General features: G+C 43.7%; 3 protein-coding genes across 3 annotated transcripts in view; all 3 read left to right on the top strand.

The window, feature by feature from the left end:
* Window positions 1-18,380, top strand: part of PTAC3 (plastid transcriptionally active 3) — a 112,526-nt gene that overhangs the window by 7,996 nt on the left and 86,150 nt on the right. Inside the window, exons 2-3 of the mRNA XM_086499254.1 lie at window positions 4,455-4,626; window positions 4,760-4,977. Of these exons, the coding sequence (XP_086355380.1) occupies window positions 4,455-4,626; window positions 4,760-4,977 (390 nt within the window). The remainder of the gene's footprint in view (window positions 1-4,454; window positions 4,627-4,759; window positions 4,978-18,380) is intronic.
* Window positions 9,995-11,894, top strand: LOC147426123 (uncharacterized). The gene is made up of 2 exons (XM_086499255.1): window positions 9,995-11,645; window positions 11,754-11,894. Exons 1-2 carry the CDS (start codon window positions 10,695-10,697, stop codon window positions 11,892-11,894), a joined length of 1,092 nt encoding a protein of 363 aa, XP_086355381.1. The 5' UTR covers window positions 9,995-10,694.
* LOC147426122 (uncharacterized) lies at window positions 12,622-13,578 on the top strand. The gene is made up of 3 exons (XM_086499256.1): window positions 12,622-12,753; window positions 12,861-13,022; window positions 13,111-13,578. The coding sequence occupies exons 1-3, from the start codon at window positions 12,700-12,702 to the stop codon at window positions 13,543-13,545; spliced, it is 651 nt and encodes a 216-aa protein (XP_086355382.1). The 5' UTR covers window positions 12,622-12,699; the 3' UTR covers window positions 13,546-13,578.

Below are 18,380 nucleotides of genomic sequence, written 5' to 3'. Positions count from 1 at the left end.
GTGCATCAACAAGTGTGAAAGAACTGCCATTAGCAGCAGTAAGCACAATCTTTTTAACTCCCTAAACTGGATAAGAGGCATTGTTGGCACAAGTGACTGAATTCCCATGAGGGACAGACTCGAGAGAGGTGAACAATTCACGATGTGAGGTAATGTGCTTTGTAGCACCATTATCGAAATACCACACATGTGAATCTGCAGCAACTGACATGCATGCATCATGGACAACAGGATTGTAAGTGCACTCTGCACTAAAAGCCCATTCTGCATCAACATCAGCATTACAGTCTCCTTTCACAGAAGACTCAACAATGGCTGCATTTGTAGTGGAACCAGCATTTGCAGTAGAACCACCCTCTTTCTTCTTAGCCTCTTTTGCCTTCAACTTAGGACACTGCTTGATCAAGTGATCATTAGCTTTACAATAATGGCAACGCATCTTCTTTTTGCCCTTATCACCAGAATTGCCAGACGAAGTGCTGCCAACAGAAGCATTGGGAACAGAAGTTTTGCCACTCGCAACAGAACCATAAGAAGTGGCTGCATTGCTGTTACCACCCTTTCTTTGAGAAGCAATAAAAGCCTGTTCAACTGCACGCTGTCTAGTCCTGTTTTTTCTGGAAAGTGACTCTTGCAACAGCAATGTGCATAATGCATCAAACTTGACAACTTTTGGATTTTCTTGGGTCATAAGTCTCCAAGTACTAGCAAAAGTCTGGTAAGAATCTGGTAAGGCATCAAGAACAGTCTGCACAAGGGAATTGTCTGAAATGACTTCACCTGCAGAAATAAGTTGCTCATTGATATCCTTGACACTAGCAAGGAAAGTGTCCATATTATCTTCCTCATGCATAATCTTCGACTCCAGCCCTTTACACTCATTGCGACTTGCATAAAGACCATCCAAAATATCCCAAGCTTGTTTTGCAGATTTTGCTGAATGGATGTGAGGAACAATAGTACGCTTCACAGACAACGCAATCAATGCAGGAGCCTGTGCATCCTTTACATCCCAATGAGCTTGTTCTGCCGTAGGCAAAACAACTCTAATAGCAGCAATCCTTGTAGCAAGACCTGCAACATCCTCAACATCGCCTACATCCTTAAGAACCAGGACGTACATCAATGCCTTGCACAATATTCCAGACGCCCTTTGATACAAGAACGTGTTGCATCATATAAGCCTACATAGGGTAATTGTCCCCATCCAACCTGGCCTCAGCAACAAACATCTTGAAGACATCTGTGTTGTTGTCAGCCATGGTAAATGCTGCACCTGATGTGAAAACTGCCTGAAAATAGGAGAAACGGAGCGGGAACAACACGTGCTATATAGCACAAATTGTAGAAGACTGTAAGGCACCTGTTATGCAGAAAACGGCAGTGACAAAAATTCTGCAGAAAATGACGAAATTGCCTGTGCAGACTTGCCTGTAGTGGAAACGGAGGCCGAAATGAGCCCGAATCAGAAATCTGTGCAGCGAAATATTTGTCGACCTGCGAACGCTCGCCAAACCTCACTGTAATCGGAGAAAGTGAGCAGGCGTGTGCTGGAGCAGCTGGCAACTAAGCTCGGGAGGACGTAACCTGTAGGCTGCTCTGATACCAATTGTTGGAATTAGGGTTGCAGAGAAACGCGCACAGCTTGGAGAAGACGAAGGAAGCTCAAAGCACACAATAGATGTGTTACTTAGTGTGCAATGGAAAGATAGATAGCCCTAGAGTGATGGGCGTATATACAATGCAGGGGGGAAAAAACCTCCTAAAGAGGGAAAAGATGCCCTGGCGGTCCTAGTGTGTTCACACACATCACTACCACATGTATATGGTAACACTTTCGGAAAGCATCACATTTGTCAAACATATCAATCAAAGCATTGCAAGTCGCCCAATTTGGCCTAGATATTGACTAAAGCAATGTCGAGCTCAACATTAATTGCATCCCTGCTCATGGATGTCCAAAACTACAGAGAGAACTGAACTGGCTATAAGCTGAGCTCTTAATGGCCGATTTGAGCATTGCAAAGCACATGTTGCACTAGCAACCAAACTTGTTAAGCTTAATTCAATTTTTTGGCACACGTCTCGAGGTAGGTCCAAGAACAGTAGAGGCGGCCCCCGGAAATTCTTATACTACCCAGATCTTCCTCGTCCGGACTCCGATTGACGAGCCGTAAAGACAAGCATGGAGAGCGTGCCAAGCACTACACTTTTAGCCTATGAACCAGCATTTTGACATCATCTTCACGTCCTGGACTACATATAGCAACTTCATTTGATGGCCCCAAAACCCGCAGTTAGCATACATTCCAGTCAACCTGATGTCATAACACTTTCTGTCATAAATTGTGAGTTTGGCAAAACTCAAAAATGCATGCAGATCCTTATCTTTCATCTCATGCCCACAAAGGGGCATGACACCGTGGAATGTCGGGTGGTTGTAGAGTCAAAATTCATAAAACTTAAAAGTTTATGAGAGCAATAGACTTCTTTGTACTGGTTTGTACAAGTTAGAGAGGTGATTTGCATCTTAACACATTTGGAGGAGTTTGATGTAAAATTTCAGACCAGCATGTAACAGTTAACTAGTTGATTTGTAAAGCTTTTCCATTTGATGCATTTGGATGTGTCCAACATGAAAGGTTGGACCAGTATATTGGAAAGTATCTTCTTCTTCCCTATTCTATTTGAGGCCTCTAGATGAGTCTTAAGGTGAAAGGTTGACCAGCTTAATGCAAAATATCTTCTTCTTCATATGCAAAATGATGGTTCTGCTTCCATGTTGCAAGTCTGCTGTAGTCATGGGATTGAATTGCCCATAGAAGAATAGAAGAACAATTGACAAGGCTCTAATACCACTCTCGGAGATTATTGGACCCCAAAATAGGTCCCCCTGCGTGTATTTCTTTATTTTATTGTATTCAAGACAAGTGTAACACTTGCTTGGAGAGCTCACTCTCAAAATCCGATTTACAACGGGCATCATATTTAAACTAACCGTACGAAAAGCAGTCTTCTAAAAACAGCATGTCTCAAAAAGCTTCTTTTTTTTAATAAAAAAATTGCTGTGAAAAACCTCATGTGCACTGCTTCCACGTCACTTGCTGTTGCTCTCCATATAGCCCCCGTGAATTCCATTGCCACATCACCTACTGCCACGACCCGGTGCAAATTATGCATCAATTGCAAATCAGCCAGCTACACACGTGCAAGGCTGTGAGCTCCTCCTAGTGCCTAGTTGTTTTTTAGCTATTGCTTTTGTTCTAGCAATTGTTTTGTTCAAGTTGAATCAATGCAATAGGGGCCCTCTAAAAGGACCCCTTGAACTCAATTGTAACACATTTATTATTCAAGAGATAGGGCGCCCTCTCTTTCTAAGGGTGGTTGTACTCGCTCTTTAGTTGATTCAAAAAGTAATGCTGCCAGGGGAACTTACCTCAAGGCTTAGTGGCTTATACTCTAATGAGCTGAACTCTGTCCGCCCTCTCTTTGTGACTTGTTTGGGCCTTTGTTCAAGTTAACTATGACTTAACACTTTATAGCCTGTCTTGTGGGTCCAGCCAACTTCATTCACTGGAAAGTTTTTAATCTTTAACTTCTCTTGGTACTCTCTTTCTTATAACCTTCTCAAACTCGAGGACAAGGTGTCCCATAGCTAAGGTGTCGATAATGCTCATTTGCTTTTCTATCACTGTTGACCTTGGCTTGCTACCTCCTACCTCCTTCAATTTGGGTGTTCAGTTTCTGTATGTATCAGGGGGCACCTGCATATTGCCAATCAAACAATTGTAAGAGGTTATACCAGAATCTCAAGAAGGTTTTGTCTTTTGCACACTTATGCAAATAGTCCACAGTCCAATATTTCCTAAAGGAGTTGGCTAACAGATTATGCACGCAGTGCTTAGGGTGGATAAAAACAAAGAAAAGAGAGTTGACAGCCTATTGTTTATCGACCAAGTTTGACTAGTGATTCGGGAATATAAGCAAACAGGGAACTCGGTTTAGCACAGTTTTGTTGCAGCTGAGATCTAACACGACTTGTTTCTCAAGTATACGTAAAGTCTCTTATACGAACGAAGTTATCAAAGGTAAACAAGACCATTGCACATTTGACAACCACTCTGGGAAAGTGGAAAACTGCTATATACCTTGTTTTGTACTCCATGCTTTTAGTACTGGAAAACACACCAATATGCTATTCTGCAGTGGAAGTCATAGTTTTTGTTTAGTGGCTTACTTATGTTGGTTCACTACATCATTAATAAAGTTTGTGGGTGTGGGACCTAAATTTTAAATACCATGAAGCAACAGGCATACCATTAACAAATGACTTTATGCTCTCCTAAACAAAATCTACTCAAATTGTTTTCTTACCACTAAAATGTTGAAGTGGTCGTGTTAGGCCTTCCGTACCATTCATTTACTGATGTGGCCTTATTGTTTCTGACTTGCAGTTGCATGCTCTCAAAAGAGAGCTGAACTCAGGTCATATCCCCTTACAGGAAACTTTCACATCTGTAGCGAGCTCCTTTGCTTTAGTTGGAAATCAACAAAAGGGAGAGCAGCTTCTTGCTGCAATGGAGCATTTTAATTTAAGTGGACAGGTTACATGGTTGTCTTTTGTTGGTATATCTCTGTTGCCATGTCGATTATTTTGTTTTAACTTCATTGTTCCAAGCCATGTGTTACATAGGTATGCGATGTGAAAGCTATAGCACCCATTCATGTTTCAGCAACTCATATTTTCTGTTATTATCAGATGACCTTCTACAATCGGGTTATCTGAAAGAGGCCACTGAAACATTTCTGAAAGGAGCAGACGGTGGCTATAGGGGCACTGATCAGCTCTTTGATGCTTTAGTGGAGAAAAATGCAGAAATTAATCATCATGCAAATTGCATTCGCATGTTGCGATTCATGGAGTACATGGGAAGGAATTGCAGGACATTTCATTACAACTGCTTATTAAGGATTGAGGTAAAAAGTTTGTGTTTGCAGGCTAGTTTGATGTCATTGTAGGTTCTTTCTTTGGAATACTGTAGATGGTTTTTAAAAAAGCGCCTTGCCATCTACATAAAGTCTTTGGCTTTCTGCGTGTGTGATGCCTCTATCTGAAAGGGAGGCTACATTGTTTTTCAGACTTTGAACTTTTAGTTGAGCCTTCAAATCAGGACTATGGGCATTTGTTTGGAGCATCGAGAAGTGCATGTGATTTCTCTTTAAGAAAACAGTTCAAGTTCTGAGTAGATACCGCATGCTTAATTCCATGCCCAGCTTGCATACTTCATCCACAAACATAGGGAGTCTGACGTGAAGAAGGTTAGTTAGGAGCCAATATGCAGAGATATACTCTCATCTTGCTTTCTTTTGACCAAGAATCTGAATCAATAGATGAACCAGAAGTGCAAGTGGACAGAAGCATGCGACAATAAGAAACTGTTCACTGAGGCAGTGCATAATGCCATCCAGGCTGCCTCATTTCTCACGTCTTTGAAGATTGAATATATGGACCTAGTGTCAATGTAGTGCTTCATTCTATGCTCGCTTGTTCTTTGTTTAGTAGCAAATAAAGTGATTTAGTCTTTTTGTTTGTTTTCTGGTGTCTCTTGCTTTTGTATTTTTATGAGTTTTTTATTCCCTCTTATAATACGTAAGTTCATTCTGGCCTTATGAAGGATTTTATGTGTGTGTGTGTGTGTGTGTGTGTGCGCGTGCGCGCGCGTGTTCTCATAGTGTCTATGACTCTATGATGATCTTCCATATGCTGCTTAAATTTTGTGGTAAGGAGAGATTTTTGTCTGCATTATGAGTTCACATCTTGCATTTTAAGTGTACAGCCTAAGGTTTACTAACTTGAAAATTCTGTTAGAAAAGGCTTAAGCAAAAAAAAAGTGAGAGAAGCTTACTTGACAGAAAAGTAGTCAACTTTCAACAATCACAAAAAGGATAGCAGACTTAATCCTACAGTCCGGACTACTTACAACAACAAAAGACAAAAGAGAAAATTGTTAACATAAGCCAAAGACTGAATCGAAATTATAATACATACTGACTTAGAAGAGGCAAACCATAACCAAACTAATACAACGTCACAACAGATTTTGCAAGGGACATGTGAGAGGCGGAGTTCACCGCGTGAGCTATTACATAAACACCTTGCATCCCTACAATTGCCATGCCACCATCCTTATAGTCCCGAAATTGCTGTGGATTTTGCGGTGCAATCTACGGGTTCCTATAGTCTTTCTTGGGAGGTCTGGTGCTTCCTGGTGTGCGTGTGCTACGTCATGAGTTTTTCCCATATACCCCTCTTAAAGAGGAGTAATTCTAACCGGAAAACCATTGGTGAGGCGGTGAATTAACAACAAGCACGTGAACTTGTAAACTCGCAACACTTGGAACTTCAAAACAATTGAAGTTGAGACAGGGTAGAGTGTAGTTCTATACCTAAATGCAATGGCCCCCAAGTCAGGTGCCCTTTTCGGTACTTCTTTTTACATTAATTATCCAGGGAGTTGCTCCGTGGATGTACACCCCCACAACTCATATTTAAAGGCACGTAGCTGAAAAGCAAATCTGTTGAAACCAAGGCGCCTAAAAGCTCCAAAATCGAAAGCTATTGCCGAGAAAGTCAACACCTTCAGTAAGCTGGCTAAAAGCAATGCATGACGAGCTGCCATGTCATCTCGCTACGGCCTGCCGCGTCATCCATGTTTATGCTGCGAACGATGGCGCGAATCGCGCGGCATTTCATGTGCACCTGGAGTCAGACTTGGGTTCCTTGATTTGGTCTGGCTCCTATCTGTGCCCTTGCTCCTCATCCGGTTGGGATAGCCATGCCATGTCATCACTATGTGACATATAGCGTGCCCCCCCCTCTCCTTCCCCTTTAACAAAAGAGTAATCGGCCTCGATTATGCCTGCAAAATAGAAAGTAAACAATGAATTCACTCTTTAGACACTTACTCTCTGCAGACGTGCAATTGGAATATTCAAACCATGCACTAACACAAAGAAGACAGGTCACTAAACAATCACGATCACATCCGCATCATTATCTGAGTTGAGGTCTTAGACACAAGTCGTGATCATTATGACTTATTTAGCAATCTCTAGTGGATGTCTTGATGCACTAAGTTTTGTCATTTCAAGATTCATAGCACCTCATTGGTGAATCAAGATAAAATTCTATAGACATACTCCAGCAATTGCACATTTGCAAGAGTACTTGAATCAATGAGTTTTAAGGCATTCTAACCATAACGTATGCATATCATGCAAAACAATCTATGTATATGTTGATCAATCCCAAGTTAGTTCTAATTTTGTGGTCTCAGAGTTCCCCCCCTCTCTTGAAGGTCTCGTCGTCGTGTCTTCTTCGCTTCCGATTCACTTCGCCGTCGACCCGTCGTTGTCCTCCTCCATAGCAGCAAATACGGATGGAGGCTCCTGCTCCACCCTTGAGGGACTCAGACGAAGCCATTCTGCAGAGCCCACCATCTGACTTGCCCTATCGCTGATGGAGCAAGTGACCCTTGCAGCAGAGGTGGAGCGTCTTCAGGCCACCTCTTCATCTGCAAGATTATAGGAAGCCTTCCTTGCAGAGGCGAGGTGTGCGACCTTCTCCAGGCCCGCCGCCTTCTTGCGAAGGTGGGAAAGATCATTGACATACAACTCCTCGGACGTGGCTACGACCAGATCGAGTTTGAGACTCTCGAGATGGATTCCAAGGTCATTTCAATGAACCCGCTCCTATCCGGGCAGTCAGGGCTCATTTTCGATAGTGGCGCCATGGTTTTGACGAAGCTTTTGATGTGCGACAATCTCGGAGACTTGCGCGCGGCAACTTTAGTTGTTGCTGCCAAAGCCACAGGCATACCTACCTACAATATGTGCTTTGGTTCGGGACACCCACTCTTGCCAAAGGTAGTTCTTCTACCTAGGGTGAGTGATGGATGGCTCCGTCAGAGCGTCGCGTATTCAGATTGTCTTGAACCAGTGCTTCATGAGCAAACTGATGGGCCATCTTGCAAAGGCCTGTCCTCGTAGGAGATCTAGACCCTTTTCGCAGGCTCAACCTCCCAAGGCTGGCGAAGCACAACAGACAGAGACCCAAGGTACACAGGCTTGCATTCATTCAGAGACGGGTAGCCAACCAGCTGATGATGAGTAGCAGGTACATGGCCGTCGCTATCAGGGACGGGCTGGACACACCGTTTCCCTGGTGGCCGGCCAACAACATTGGGTTCCTATAGGGAACCGTTTTGACCCTTTACAACAGGAGATTCTTGAAGAGTCACCGCATCTCCCGACCCTTCTCACACTCTACCATCGGCTCAAGGGATAGGACACTCCTCAGTAGCTCAGCGATCTCTTGGTGATCTTTTGCTACGGGCCAGTTGGCTCGGGAGGGATAGCCCTACTTGAGGACCTCACTTTCGGTGTAGGCTTCTTCGTTTGCGTCAGTCCCTTGTGGGTTGACTAGTTTTGACGTTTGCTGACGATGAGATTTTTTCGAGAAGCTCCCTTTCGTCTCACACCAGAGGCACATTGATCGACCGAGTGATTGAACTGGGGAAATCCAGGCGTCCACGACCGCGGAGGACTACAGAACATCGACGGAGGCTACATCAGAAGATTCGGAGCACTCTGGCCAGGCATGCACGACGCCCGGTCAGACTACTGACCATGGAGGAGATTGATGAGATCCGCCAACGACCGATGCTAGATCTCCTGGGATTTAGCTATCCCAGCAAGCTGCCCATTTTGCTTAGTTCACATCGACCAGTCTAGGATCCCATAGTATATATTTTTGTTTTGTTATGTTGTTATTTTGTTACTCTGACTTTGTATCAGATCCATCACATTGTAACTTTCTGGTCTCATAGGTCACTTTGGCCTTTTGAAGACGTTAATATAACATTTCATCTCTCCCTCTCTCTCTCTCTCTCTCTCTCTCCTGTCTCTCTCTTTCTTCAGTTCAGTCTTTCAAGTACGTTCAAAGCATGAATGACCCTATATAAACCTGCACCTACTCTTGGGCACTGACGACGTGAGTAGGGATGTCATAGCTGTTGTCCAAGCTATGCATGATAAAGGTGATAATCTTATTCTTCTTGTTTGGACAAGCAGCGAAGTTGAGATCACATATTGTGAAGTTTGGTTCTTTGCTCTTCGTAGGTTTGTAGTAGTATTCATTTTTCGATTTCGTATTTAGCTTACCTGAGGACTTAAGAATGTGCTCCGTTAGAAGTTGTTGTGTGAAGTTTGATTTTTAGGATTAAGTTTTTAAGATGTCTTATCCTTTTTTGCTTAAAGTTGAGTACCTGCTTTAAGCCAAGTAAGTTGCGTCAACTTATTTTACACATACCTTTTTTAAAAACATTTTTAAGTTAATAATGTTTTGTTTTATCTAGTTTTGTTTCGTAGCAAACAAAGTGATTTAGTTTGTTTTTGTTTTTCTTTTCTTTTCTTGGTCCCTTGCTTTTATAGTTTTATGAGTGTGTTATTCTCTCTTATAATTCGTGAGTTCAGACTATTCTGAACTTATGAAGGTATATTTTTCAGTCATCTTGCGGACATGCAAATCTTTTTGATTTTCATCCGAGTGGTGACCAACTGTTGAGCTTCATGAAGATGTATTGGGAGGGTGTGCATACCCCAACAGCTAGCGATCTTATACTCATGCGTCGATGTGATTTTATGTGTGTATTACTTTTATTCCTTGTTTTAAATAAACTTAAAAAAATAAATAAAAAAAATGGGTCTTTTTGTAATTTTGGTTGTATCTTTATTTATTCTGTAGAGCTTCTTTTCGTCTCGATTTTTGGTTTGTTTGAGTGTCATGTCTTTTATTTTTTAATTTGTTTTGATTTATGTATTTGTTGTCTTTTGCTTTTGATTGTGTGTGTGTGTGTGTGTGTGTGTTTTGTGGTTGTTGTAAGAAAGTTATAAATCTAACTTTGTAGATTGTATGCTTTTAATAAATAATTCTTTTCTCTTAAAACTCTTAAAAAATAAACATCTTAATTTGGGTCCGTTGGATCAAGGGTTTCTTGTGTGGTTTCATGAAATATCTCTTGTGAGAGGAGAGGTTGAGTAGTGATTCTAGCAAGGGATCACGGGCACTCGATTGCACGCTATTGTCGATGATCTTTTGAGAGTAGCAAGCAGCCTTATTTAAGGACCTCAGTGCTTGGCAACAGCCCTGCTATACAAATGAGGGGTGTGGCTAGCACCGATTGAAACCAGCCTGTTCAATCCAAAAAGGGCGGTAGACTTTACTTTAAACCATAGTTGTTTCCGTACGTACGTCCGGCTGCCTTCCGTACCGTACGGTACTTCCGTACGGAATCCGTACGTACCGTACGATTCCGTACGTGCATGGCTTTTAAAAAAAAAATTCGGCCGTCGGTTGCTTATCCGCCTGGTCGGACTCTTTGGGCGAGCCTTTTTATAAGCCAACCTATCTTATTACCACATTACAGAGTAGCAGAAGTTAGAACTCAGTCTCAAGAGTCTGCCCAGAGACAAAGGAAGTGTGGAACGCCGCCGATAAGGTTCTCCCTCCCTCCCTCCCTTTGTGTTTGGAGTCAGCAAGCCTGAAGGAGGCACTCTAGAGTTGTGACCTCGCGAAAGATTGTAAGTTTTGTATTCAACTTTGAAGTTTGCGTTAATTGTGTTGCAGAGTTATCATGCCTCGTCGACCTAATCCTCTTTGGGCCGAGCACACCAATGTCCTGAGAGTTGTGAACACAGGAGGCCAAGCAGGTTCAGGGACTCGCACTTGGGTGTGCAAGTACTGCGGAGAGCAGATGACCAGTACAATTACCAGGGTTTTGAAGCACCTCACTGGTATTGGCACCACTGGACATTGTGGGGGTTGCGAGACTATCCCGCAAGCATTGAGGGATGCCTTGATTTTGGAGCATTTTCCTCCAGGATCTACTGCATCGTCACAGTCAGGGGGAGCACGTGCAGCAGCAACAACAGCAGAGGATGCCTTGCAAGATGCATTACTTGGAGATATTGGCGGCTCTGCGTCTGCAGCGCCATCATTTGCAGGCACTAGTAGAAAGAGAGCTCGTGTTTCACAGGCTGAGGATGAGGGTGCTAGTGCTTCAACAGCAAGTGCAGGTGGGGTTGAGGGTGTACGTGGCCCAAGGCAAACCACATTGCCATCACGTGTACACAGTGATTCATGGGTAAAAGAGCGACAGAAAGTTGCAGAGATGGAGATTGCGCGGACTCTCATAGAGTGCAACATTGCATTCAATGTGTTGAAGACTGATCAATGGAAGAGGATGGTGAGAGCTATTTCACAGGTTGGTGCTACAGATTCCTGGAATGGTCTTGACTACCAAAAGATGCGCACTACCATGCTTGATGACCAAAAAGAGATCATAGACCGAGCATTGACTCTAGTGAAGGTTGGGTGGCAACAATTTGGATGCACTATTCTTTCTGATGGGTGGAGTGACACGCGGAGGCGCCACATTATCAATATCCTTGTTTCCTCCTGCTTGGGCACATACTTCTTACGAGCCATGGATGCAGGGAAAGCTGGAGAACGCATTTCTGCGGAGTTCATCTTCAAACATATTCGCCAGGCCATCAAGGAGGTTGGGGAGAAGAACGTCGTGCAGGTAGAAACTGATTCCTGACCATGTGGCATGCACATTTGAATTTTGCATACATTGTCCAACGTAATAATGTCCACACTTCATTTAATATCTTGTCATGACTCATTGTAGGTGGTCACTGATAATGCCTCCAATTGCAAGGCCATGGGGGATATGGTGGAGGCTGAGTTCAAGCACATTGTGTGGACACCATGCGCTGCACATTGCCTAGACCTTCTCATGGAGGACATAGGCAAACTTCCCTGGGTGTAGCCTACAGTGTCTGATGCGTCTAAGATTACCACTTTTTTCCGCAAAAAACACCAGGCCTTGGCAATCTTCAGGAGCCACAGCATAGTAGACATGGTGCGTCCCTCGAAGACCAGATTTGCATACATGCATCTGGTGCTTCAGAGGCTGTTCAGATTGAGAGATCCACTGTTGCAGACAGTTGTGGATCCAAAGTGGAGATTGATGCACCACGCTCAGTCAGAGGCAACCAAGTACATTCAAAGAAAGGTTCTTGATGAGACCTTCTGGACACAGGTGCAGTCCTTGGCAGTGGCTCTACAGCCATTGTATGTACTACTACGGGTCACAGACATGGAGGGCTCTACACTTGGGTTGGTGTATCATCTGTTTATGCAGATGAAGACACACATTTCTGGATGTACCTCATTGACACAGGATCGGTAAGTACAAACTACAAAGTGCTCTAATGTCCTCATGTGACATGTCTATTTATAATTTTTCAAAACACATACTTACTGTGACTATTTTGTTTGCAGTCGTGATGATATTTTGGCTATTGTAGAGACTCGATGGCAGTTCATGCGTCGTCCCATCCATGGGATGGCTGCAGTTCTCCATCCTCTCTACAAGAGCCAAGAATTGTTTGAGGAGGCTTCATTGCTCACACTACGCTCTGAATATCTGAACATTATATACGATGAGGATGAGCAATTGATTCTGGATTCAGAGATGAGTAGCTACATGAACAGTTTAGGACCCACCTTTGTGCGGTCCGTAGCATTGAGAAAGGAAGCTACCAAGCTTCCTTTAACATGGTGGTAGAACTATGGACGCCAGGGCCTTCCCAAGTTGTCACCTTGCATTGCACATCCTTTCTCAGGTGAATACTGAAGTCTAAATTATAATTTATATTTATGGCATGATGAATCTATATTGTCACACGTGACACTTGTGACCCATGAGTGTTCGCTATTTGAATTGCTGTAGGATTGCTCAGCTGGGGCATGCGAGCGCAACTGGAGTGCATACTCTCTTATTCACACGAAGATCCGCAATCGTCTTAGCACCAAGCAGTTAGAGAGATTGGTTTATTGCTGTGCTAACATGCGGCTTGTGCGCAGCTTTCATGCCTTGGGGACACCCAAGCAGGTGAGATTTACATGCACATTTATGAAAACAAGTCAATGATCAAAAGACAGTGTTGAATCATGGACTATGTTTTGTCTTGTCATTGTAGGTGGATCCCACAGAGTTGAAGATGGTGGCAGATCCTACTGCGGAGGAGGTCGATGCACGGATTAGAGATGAGCAGGAGGAGATCCTTCGAGAGTTGCACAGGGAGCTAGAGAGCGTGGATCGTCGGGTCACTAGATCTCGCTCTCGAGCTTACAGTATTCCTCTTCGCATTGCTGCTGCAGATCCAGAGGTTGCACACAGAGAGAGCATTCGCAGAGGAAAGTTACCCGTTTGGCCTGCTCGTAAACGAGCCAATGAGGCTGTTCGACTCATCCACACCCAGAGTTCAGAGGCTGATGATCCAGATGAGCGTGATGCACCCCTAGCATCTGTGCCAGAGGAGAGAGAGCCCGATTATGATGATGAGGGCAATGTGTTGACAGATGGAGACATGCTCTCTGAGTCTTCATCAGCCTCTGATGATGATTTTGAGTAGTAGTGATTGCCCAGTGCTTTGGGTGTTGGGACTTGGACATTTGTCATGACTCATTTATGCTTTTTATTTTGTTGCTTGAGCCACCCAGACTCTTCATTGAGTGACTATGTTATTTTTGTATCAGGATTCAGCATTCAGTTATGTACTTTTGACTTACACTATGCCATGTGGTCTGGACTCGATTCTAGCGGTTACTTAACTTGTGGGGTGATTTTAAGTGTTTTTGGAAAGTTGTGACTATGTTTAAGTATTGTGCAGTGTTTTTAAACTAGATAGGTTGTATAGAAATTTGAAATTCTCTGTATTTTTAGCTTTTAAAAAATAAACCACGAATTTTACGTACCTTATGGCCCAATCCATACGGTACAACGTACAATACATACCGGACACGTACCGAATACTACGTACCTTACAACCTTGCTTTAAACCTTGATTTAGCTTTCACCCATTATTAGTCGTCTATTTTACCTGTACTTTCAAGACACAACAAAGGGGAGAGGGATACAGGCTGCTAGATTGCACCTGTATGAGTAGACCGACACCAGATTGGCCCCTAACTTAGGCGCCCCTTTCGGTATTTCTTTATTGTTCAAAAGAGGGAATAAACGTTGTGGATCCCTACAAGCTGCCCCGCACAAACTCGGCTGAATTTCAACTGTTTCGGCCCGATTTCGGCAGCGTAACTGTACTAGGACCCCTCACAGTCGGTATTCCCACGCAGTGACTGCCCTTCCCGACGCATACGGGCACTTTGCAAAACCTGGCGAGAATCTGCAGCACGCTGAATTCTCTGTTTTCAGCCCTGAAAATGCGCCAGATCACCTGTACAGCGGTCCCCTTGCGTCCTCGAACCTCTTGGGGGTATTAGGGTCCGTTTAGGACCAAAACCCTAAACCTGCAAAAATACACAGCAGGCTGTAATTTACTGTTTCGGGCTCCGTTTCGCGTGCCGGTCGCATCCTTAGCACGTCCTCGAGCTCCTGCACCTGTAGGGCTACTTGCCCTTTGAATCGGACGAGATTTCTGGCGTGAAACCTCTCCGATTTCACCTGTACCTGCGGGGGGATTAGCTGCTAGCTAATCGAGTACCTGTGCAAGAGGCTGTTGCCTCGGCAATCGCGCATGAACCCACACAACTGTACATTGGTCAAATGAAGAGCCCACTAGTGGGGCATAACATACTGCCATAGGGGAGAGAGAGGGCAGTGCGTAGTGTGCAGGGCATCACTCCTGGCACCGCATTGTACATAGGAGGGAAAGCAAGCACTCCATAGCTCTTAACCTGTGACAAAATCTGAAAATGAGCCTCTCCCAGCTTAAAAATCAGTGCCCATTTTTTTGCATGAGGAAAGTGCACTAGAATGTGCCACTTGGCGCATTTACAAGCATTTTCCCATTTCGGGGTTGCCGCCTAAAAATCTCCCAAGCGGTCGCCCAGTTGACTTCACACCAGAGTAAGAAAATGTTCTCCTTGTCATTCCGGAGGTAATGACGCCAACACATTTTCAGGTCCCAAAATAGCAGTTCCCTAAATTTTAGGAGATGCTGCCATTGTATCTTTCTAGGTCATCCGACCCTCTTTGTACACTGCGGCCACATCCAGAACTGAAATGTAGCCTCTGTAGCAAAGGATTCCACTTTGGCTAGTCAATGACTCCACTTGGCTAACCATAGTCCTTGTCCAACCTTAGTGCTCTCTTGCCCTCAGGCCTGGACTCCCTCTGGACAGTTCCACACTAGCTATGCAATGCAGGGCAGTTAGATTTCCCGAGGGGTGTTTCCAAAAAGTGAAAGTAAATAGATAATAAGAAAGAAATCAACAAAAAGGATAGATAGTAGTCACACGCTGGTGACATACCCCCCTCTTGAAATCTCAAATGTCCTCGTTTGCATCTATGTCGTGCATGCTCACAGTCAACACTGATGTATTCAACACCTGTCGACACATGTACGACACATACATGCTCATTGTCAACCCTGGTGTATTCAACACCTCGTCGACACATGTATTGCCTGCGTGTGAACCTTGTCCCAATGACATAGTGGTAGCTGCGCACTCTGCCATTGCTTTGAGTCACTAACTTTCCAATGACAAAATGGTAGTTGCACATTTTGCCACTGTCTTATAGTACACGTTGGATCCCGTAACACTTTCGAGCATACCCAAACCGACAGTTTAAGATTGCAGTTACACATGTACTCTTTAATAGAAGCAACTACTGTATCCTTGACAAACTGACAAGAAATACTCACTTCTATAGCACTAACCAAACTTTTGGACATTCCATAAGAGCAATTGCCAAACTTACAATCTGTACAGCTCTAACATTCATGTAACAGGTATTTCATTTGAGCTCACTTTAAATACCATGTACATCATTTGTTTCAAAAGCCATTGTCACAGTGACAATCCATATAGCTCTGAAACTCATGGGGTCAAGGTAGGTTGCAAATCGAAGGCTTCAAGGTAAAGTGATAACACAGTTGGTGACTCTGCAAGTTCACCTTCTTCCATCTACTTAGCAATCATTGGTGGATAGTTTCTGAACTTTACCAAGTAACGCCTAGCAACCTTGCCTTTCACTTTTCTTTCCTTATGTGCCAAAATCTGTTCCGAGACCAAGATCTCGTCAAGTTCCTCGTCTTCCGGCTGATCTTCAGCAGGCATATCTTCTGGCACATCACCCACATAGGGTCTGAGAAGACTCACGTGAAACGCATTGTGAATCTTCCAACTGTCAGGCAATTTCAGCCTATATGCAACATCACTGATTATGTCGCATACTTGAAAAGGCCCATAGTAACGCATGCTGAGCTTTGGAAACAGTCTTTCCTTGCCCTTCATCTTCTTTAACCTTGCCTTTTCAAAGCGCAAAAGCACCCAATCACTAAGTGAATATACCACTTCACGACGGTGACGATCAGCTGCTTTCTTTTGCTTTGCCTGAGTCTTTTCCAGGGCCACTTTGAGCTTCTTGTACATTTCATCCATGTCCTGAACATACTTATCTGCTTCAAATATCTTGACCTTTGTATGCAGTATGGGAGGAACTTTCTTGCCACCTTCAACTATCTCAAAAGGTGCCTTGCCAGTTGATGAATGCACTGTATTATTGTATGCATACTCCACCAATGGCAAATACTGCTCCCACTTTCCTTTATGCTCTGACACATAACACTTCAGCAGATCCAGGACAGTAGAATTTGCCTCTTCTGACTGCCCATGTGTTTGAGGATGAAAAGACGAAGAGAATTTAAGCGTTGTGCCCATATTCTCAAACAAGCCTCTCTAGAACAAACTTGTCATGCGTGGATCACGGTCGCTAACAATCGACTGTGGCATGCCATGATACTTGAAAATATTGCTCATAAACAAACGTGCCATCTGATCTGGCTTTATCTTCTTCCTGAGAGGAATAAAATGAGCCTGTTTGCTGAATCTGCAAATAATGGTCCAAATACCATCGTTTCCTGTCTGCGTTCTCGGAAGATCAAAGATAAAATCCATAGCAATACTTTCCCATGGTTTATCTGGAATAGGTAGTGGCTGCAATAATCCTGGTGCCTTTTGCCTGTCAAACTTGACCTTCTGGCAAATTAGGCATTCTCGCACAAAGGCATCTACATCTCTTCTCAATGTAGGCCAGTAGAAGAATGTCTCAACCGCTTTAACTGTAGCATCGATACCAAGATGCCCTGCATACGGTGGGACATGACTCTCTTCCATAACTTTGCGTCGCAATGGCTTTGTGACACACAATCTGCCATGCATCATCATGAACCCGTCTTTAAGAAGATAGTGTTCATGACGTTGTCCTTGCATTAGCTGCTCGAAGACCCTTGCAAAGTCTTCATCATTTTCATACTGTTCTCTCATATCATCAAGTTCATGATGATAAGGAATCGACACAGCTGAAATTTGTGGCTTCCTTGACAAGGCATTAGCCACAACGTTCTTCTTGCCTTCCACATGCACAATCTGAAAATGGAACATGGACAAAATATTTGCCCATCGCATATGCTTCTCAGATAACTTTGTCTGTGTCAAGAAGTATCGCAAGGTCTGATGGTCCGTTTGGACAACAAAGTCTGCACCTAGTAGGTAGTGTTTCCAACTTAAGAGCGCATGAATCACAGCCAGTAACTCTTTTTCATAGACCTGCATGGTCATCTCTGGCCCTTGCAAAATTCTGCTCTCATAGGCTACTATCCTGCCATCTTGCATTAGCACTGCACCAATGCTACTACCACAGGCGTCACACTGGACCACAAATGACTTCCTAAGATCTGGAAACACAATGACTGGATCTGAAGTCATCTTTTCCTTTAAGAGATTAAAAGCTGAAATCTCTTTCTGTGTCCATCTAAAGGTGACTGCCTTCTTTTGAAGAGCATGTAAAGGTGAAGGAATCTCAGCGAAATTTCGGATAAACCTTCTGTAATAGGAGCATAGTCCCAAAAAGCTTCGGACATCATGCACCGTCTTCAAATTTGGCCATGACTTGATCGCTTCAACTTTTGCAGGATCCATTCTGACACCATCCTTAAAGACAACGTGTCCCAGAAAGTGAATCTCTTCCAGAAAAAACTCACTTTTCTTTGCATTGATGAGCAACCTATGACTGCGTAGCTCTTTGAACACAATGGCCAAGTGATGCCTATGCTCCTCTTCATTCTTTGAGTAGACTATCATGTCATCAAAGAATGTATCAACAAACTGCTGGTGTGGACGGAAAATTCTGTCCATCATCCTATTGAACGTAGCAAGAGCATTTGTGAGACCAAAGGGCATCACTAAAAATTCGTAAAGGCCAAACGTTGTTCTAAAAGCAGTC

This window comes from Adiantum capillus-veneris, chromosome 24 (genome assembly GCF_014529385.1).
Source record: "Adiantum capillus-veneris isolate H3 chromosome 24, ASM1452938v2, whole genome shotgun sequence".
In the NCBI taxonomy this organism is placed as follows: domain Eukaryota; kingdom Viridiplantae; phylum Streptophyta; class Polypodiopsida; order Polypodiales; family Pteridaceae; genus Adiantum; species Adiantum capillus-veneris.
Note: the sequence above shows the minus strand (reverse complement) of the source record. Positions and strands in the feature narration are given on the sequence as shown.

Coding starts and splice junctions, on each gene's coding strand:
- LOC147426123 (XM_086499255.1), top strand. CDS start 10,695: ATGCCTCGTCGACCTAATCCTCTTTGGGCCGAGCACACCAATGTCCTG. Junction 11,646..11,753: donor GGGAGAAGAACGTCGTGCAG/GTAGAAACTGAT, acceptor GACTCATTGTAG/GTGGTCACTGATAATGCCTC.
- LOC147426122 (XM_086499256.1), top strand. CDS start 12,700: ATGGACGCCAGGGCCTTCCCAAGTTGTCACCTTGCATTGCACATCCTT. Junction 12,754..12,860: donor CATTGCACATCCTTTCTCAG/GTGAATACTGAA, acceptor GAATTGCTGTAG/GATTGCTCAGCTGGGGCATG. Junction 13,023..13,110: donor CCTTGGGGACACCCAAGCAG/GTGAGATTTACA, acceptor TTGTCATTGTAG/GTGGATCCCACAGAGTTGAA.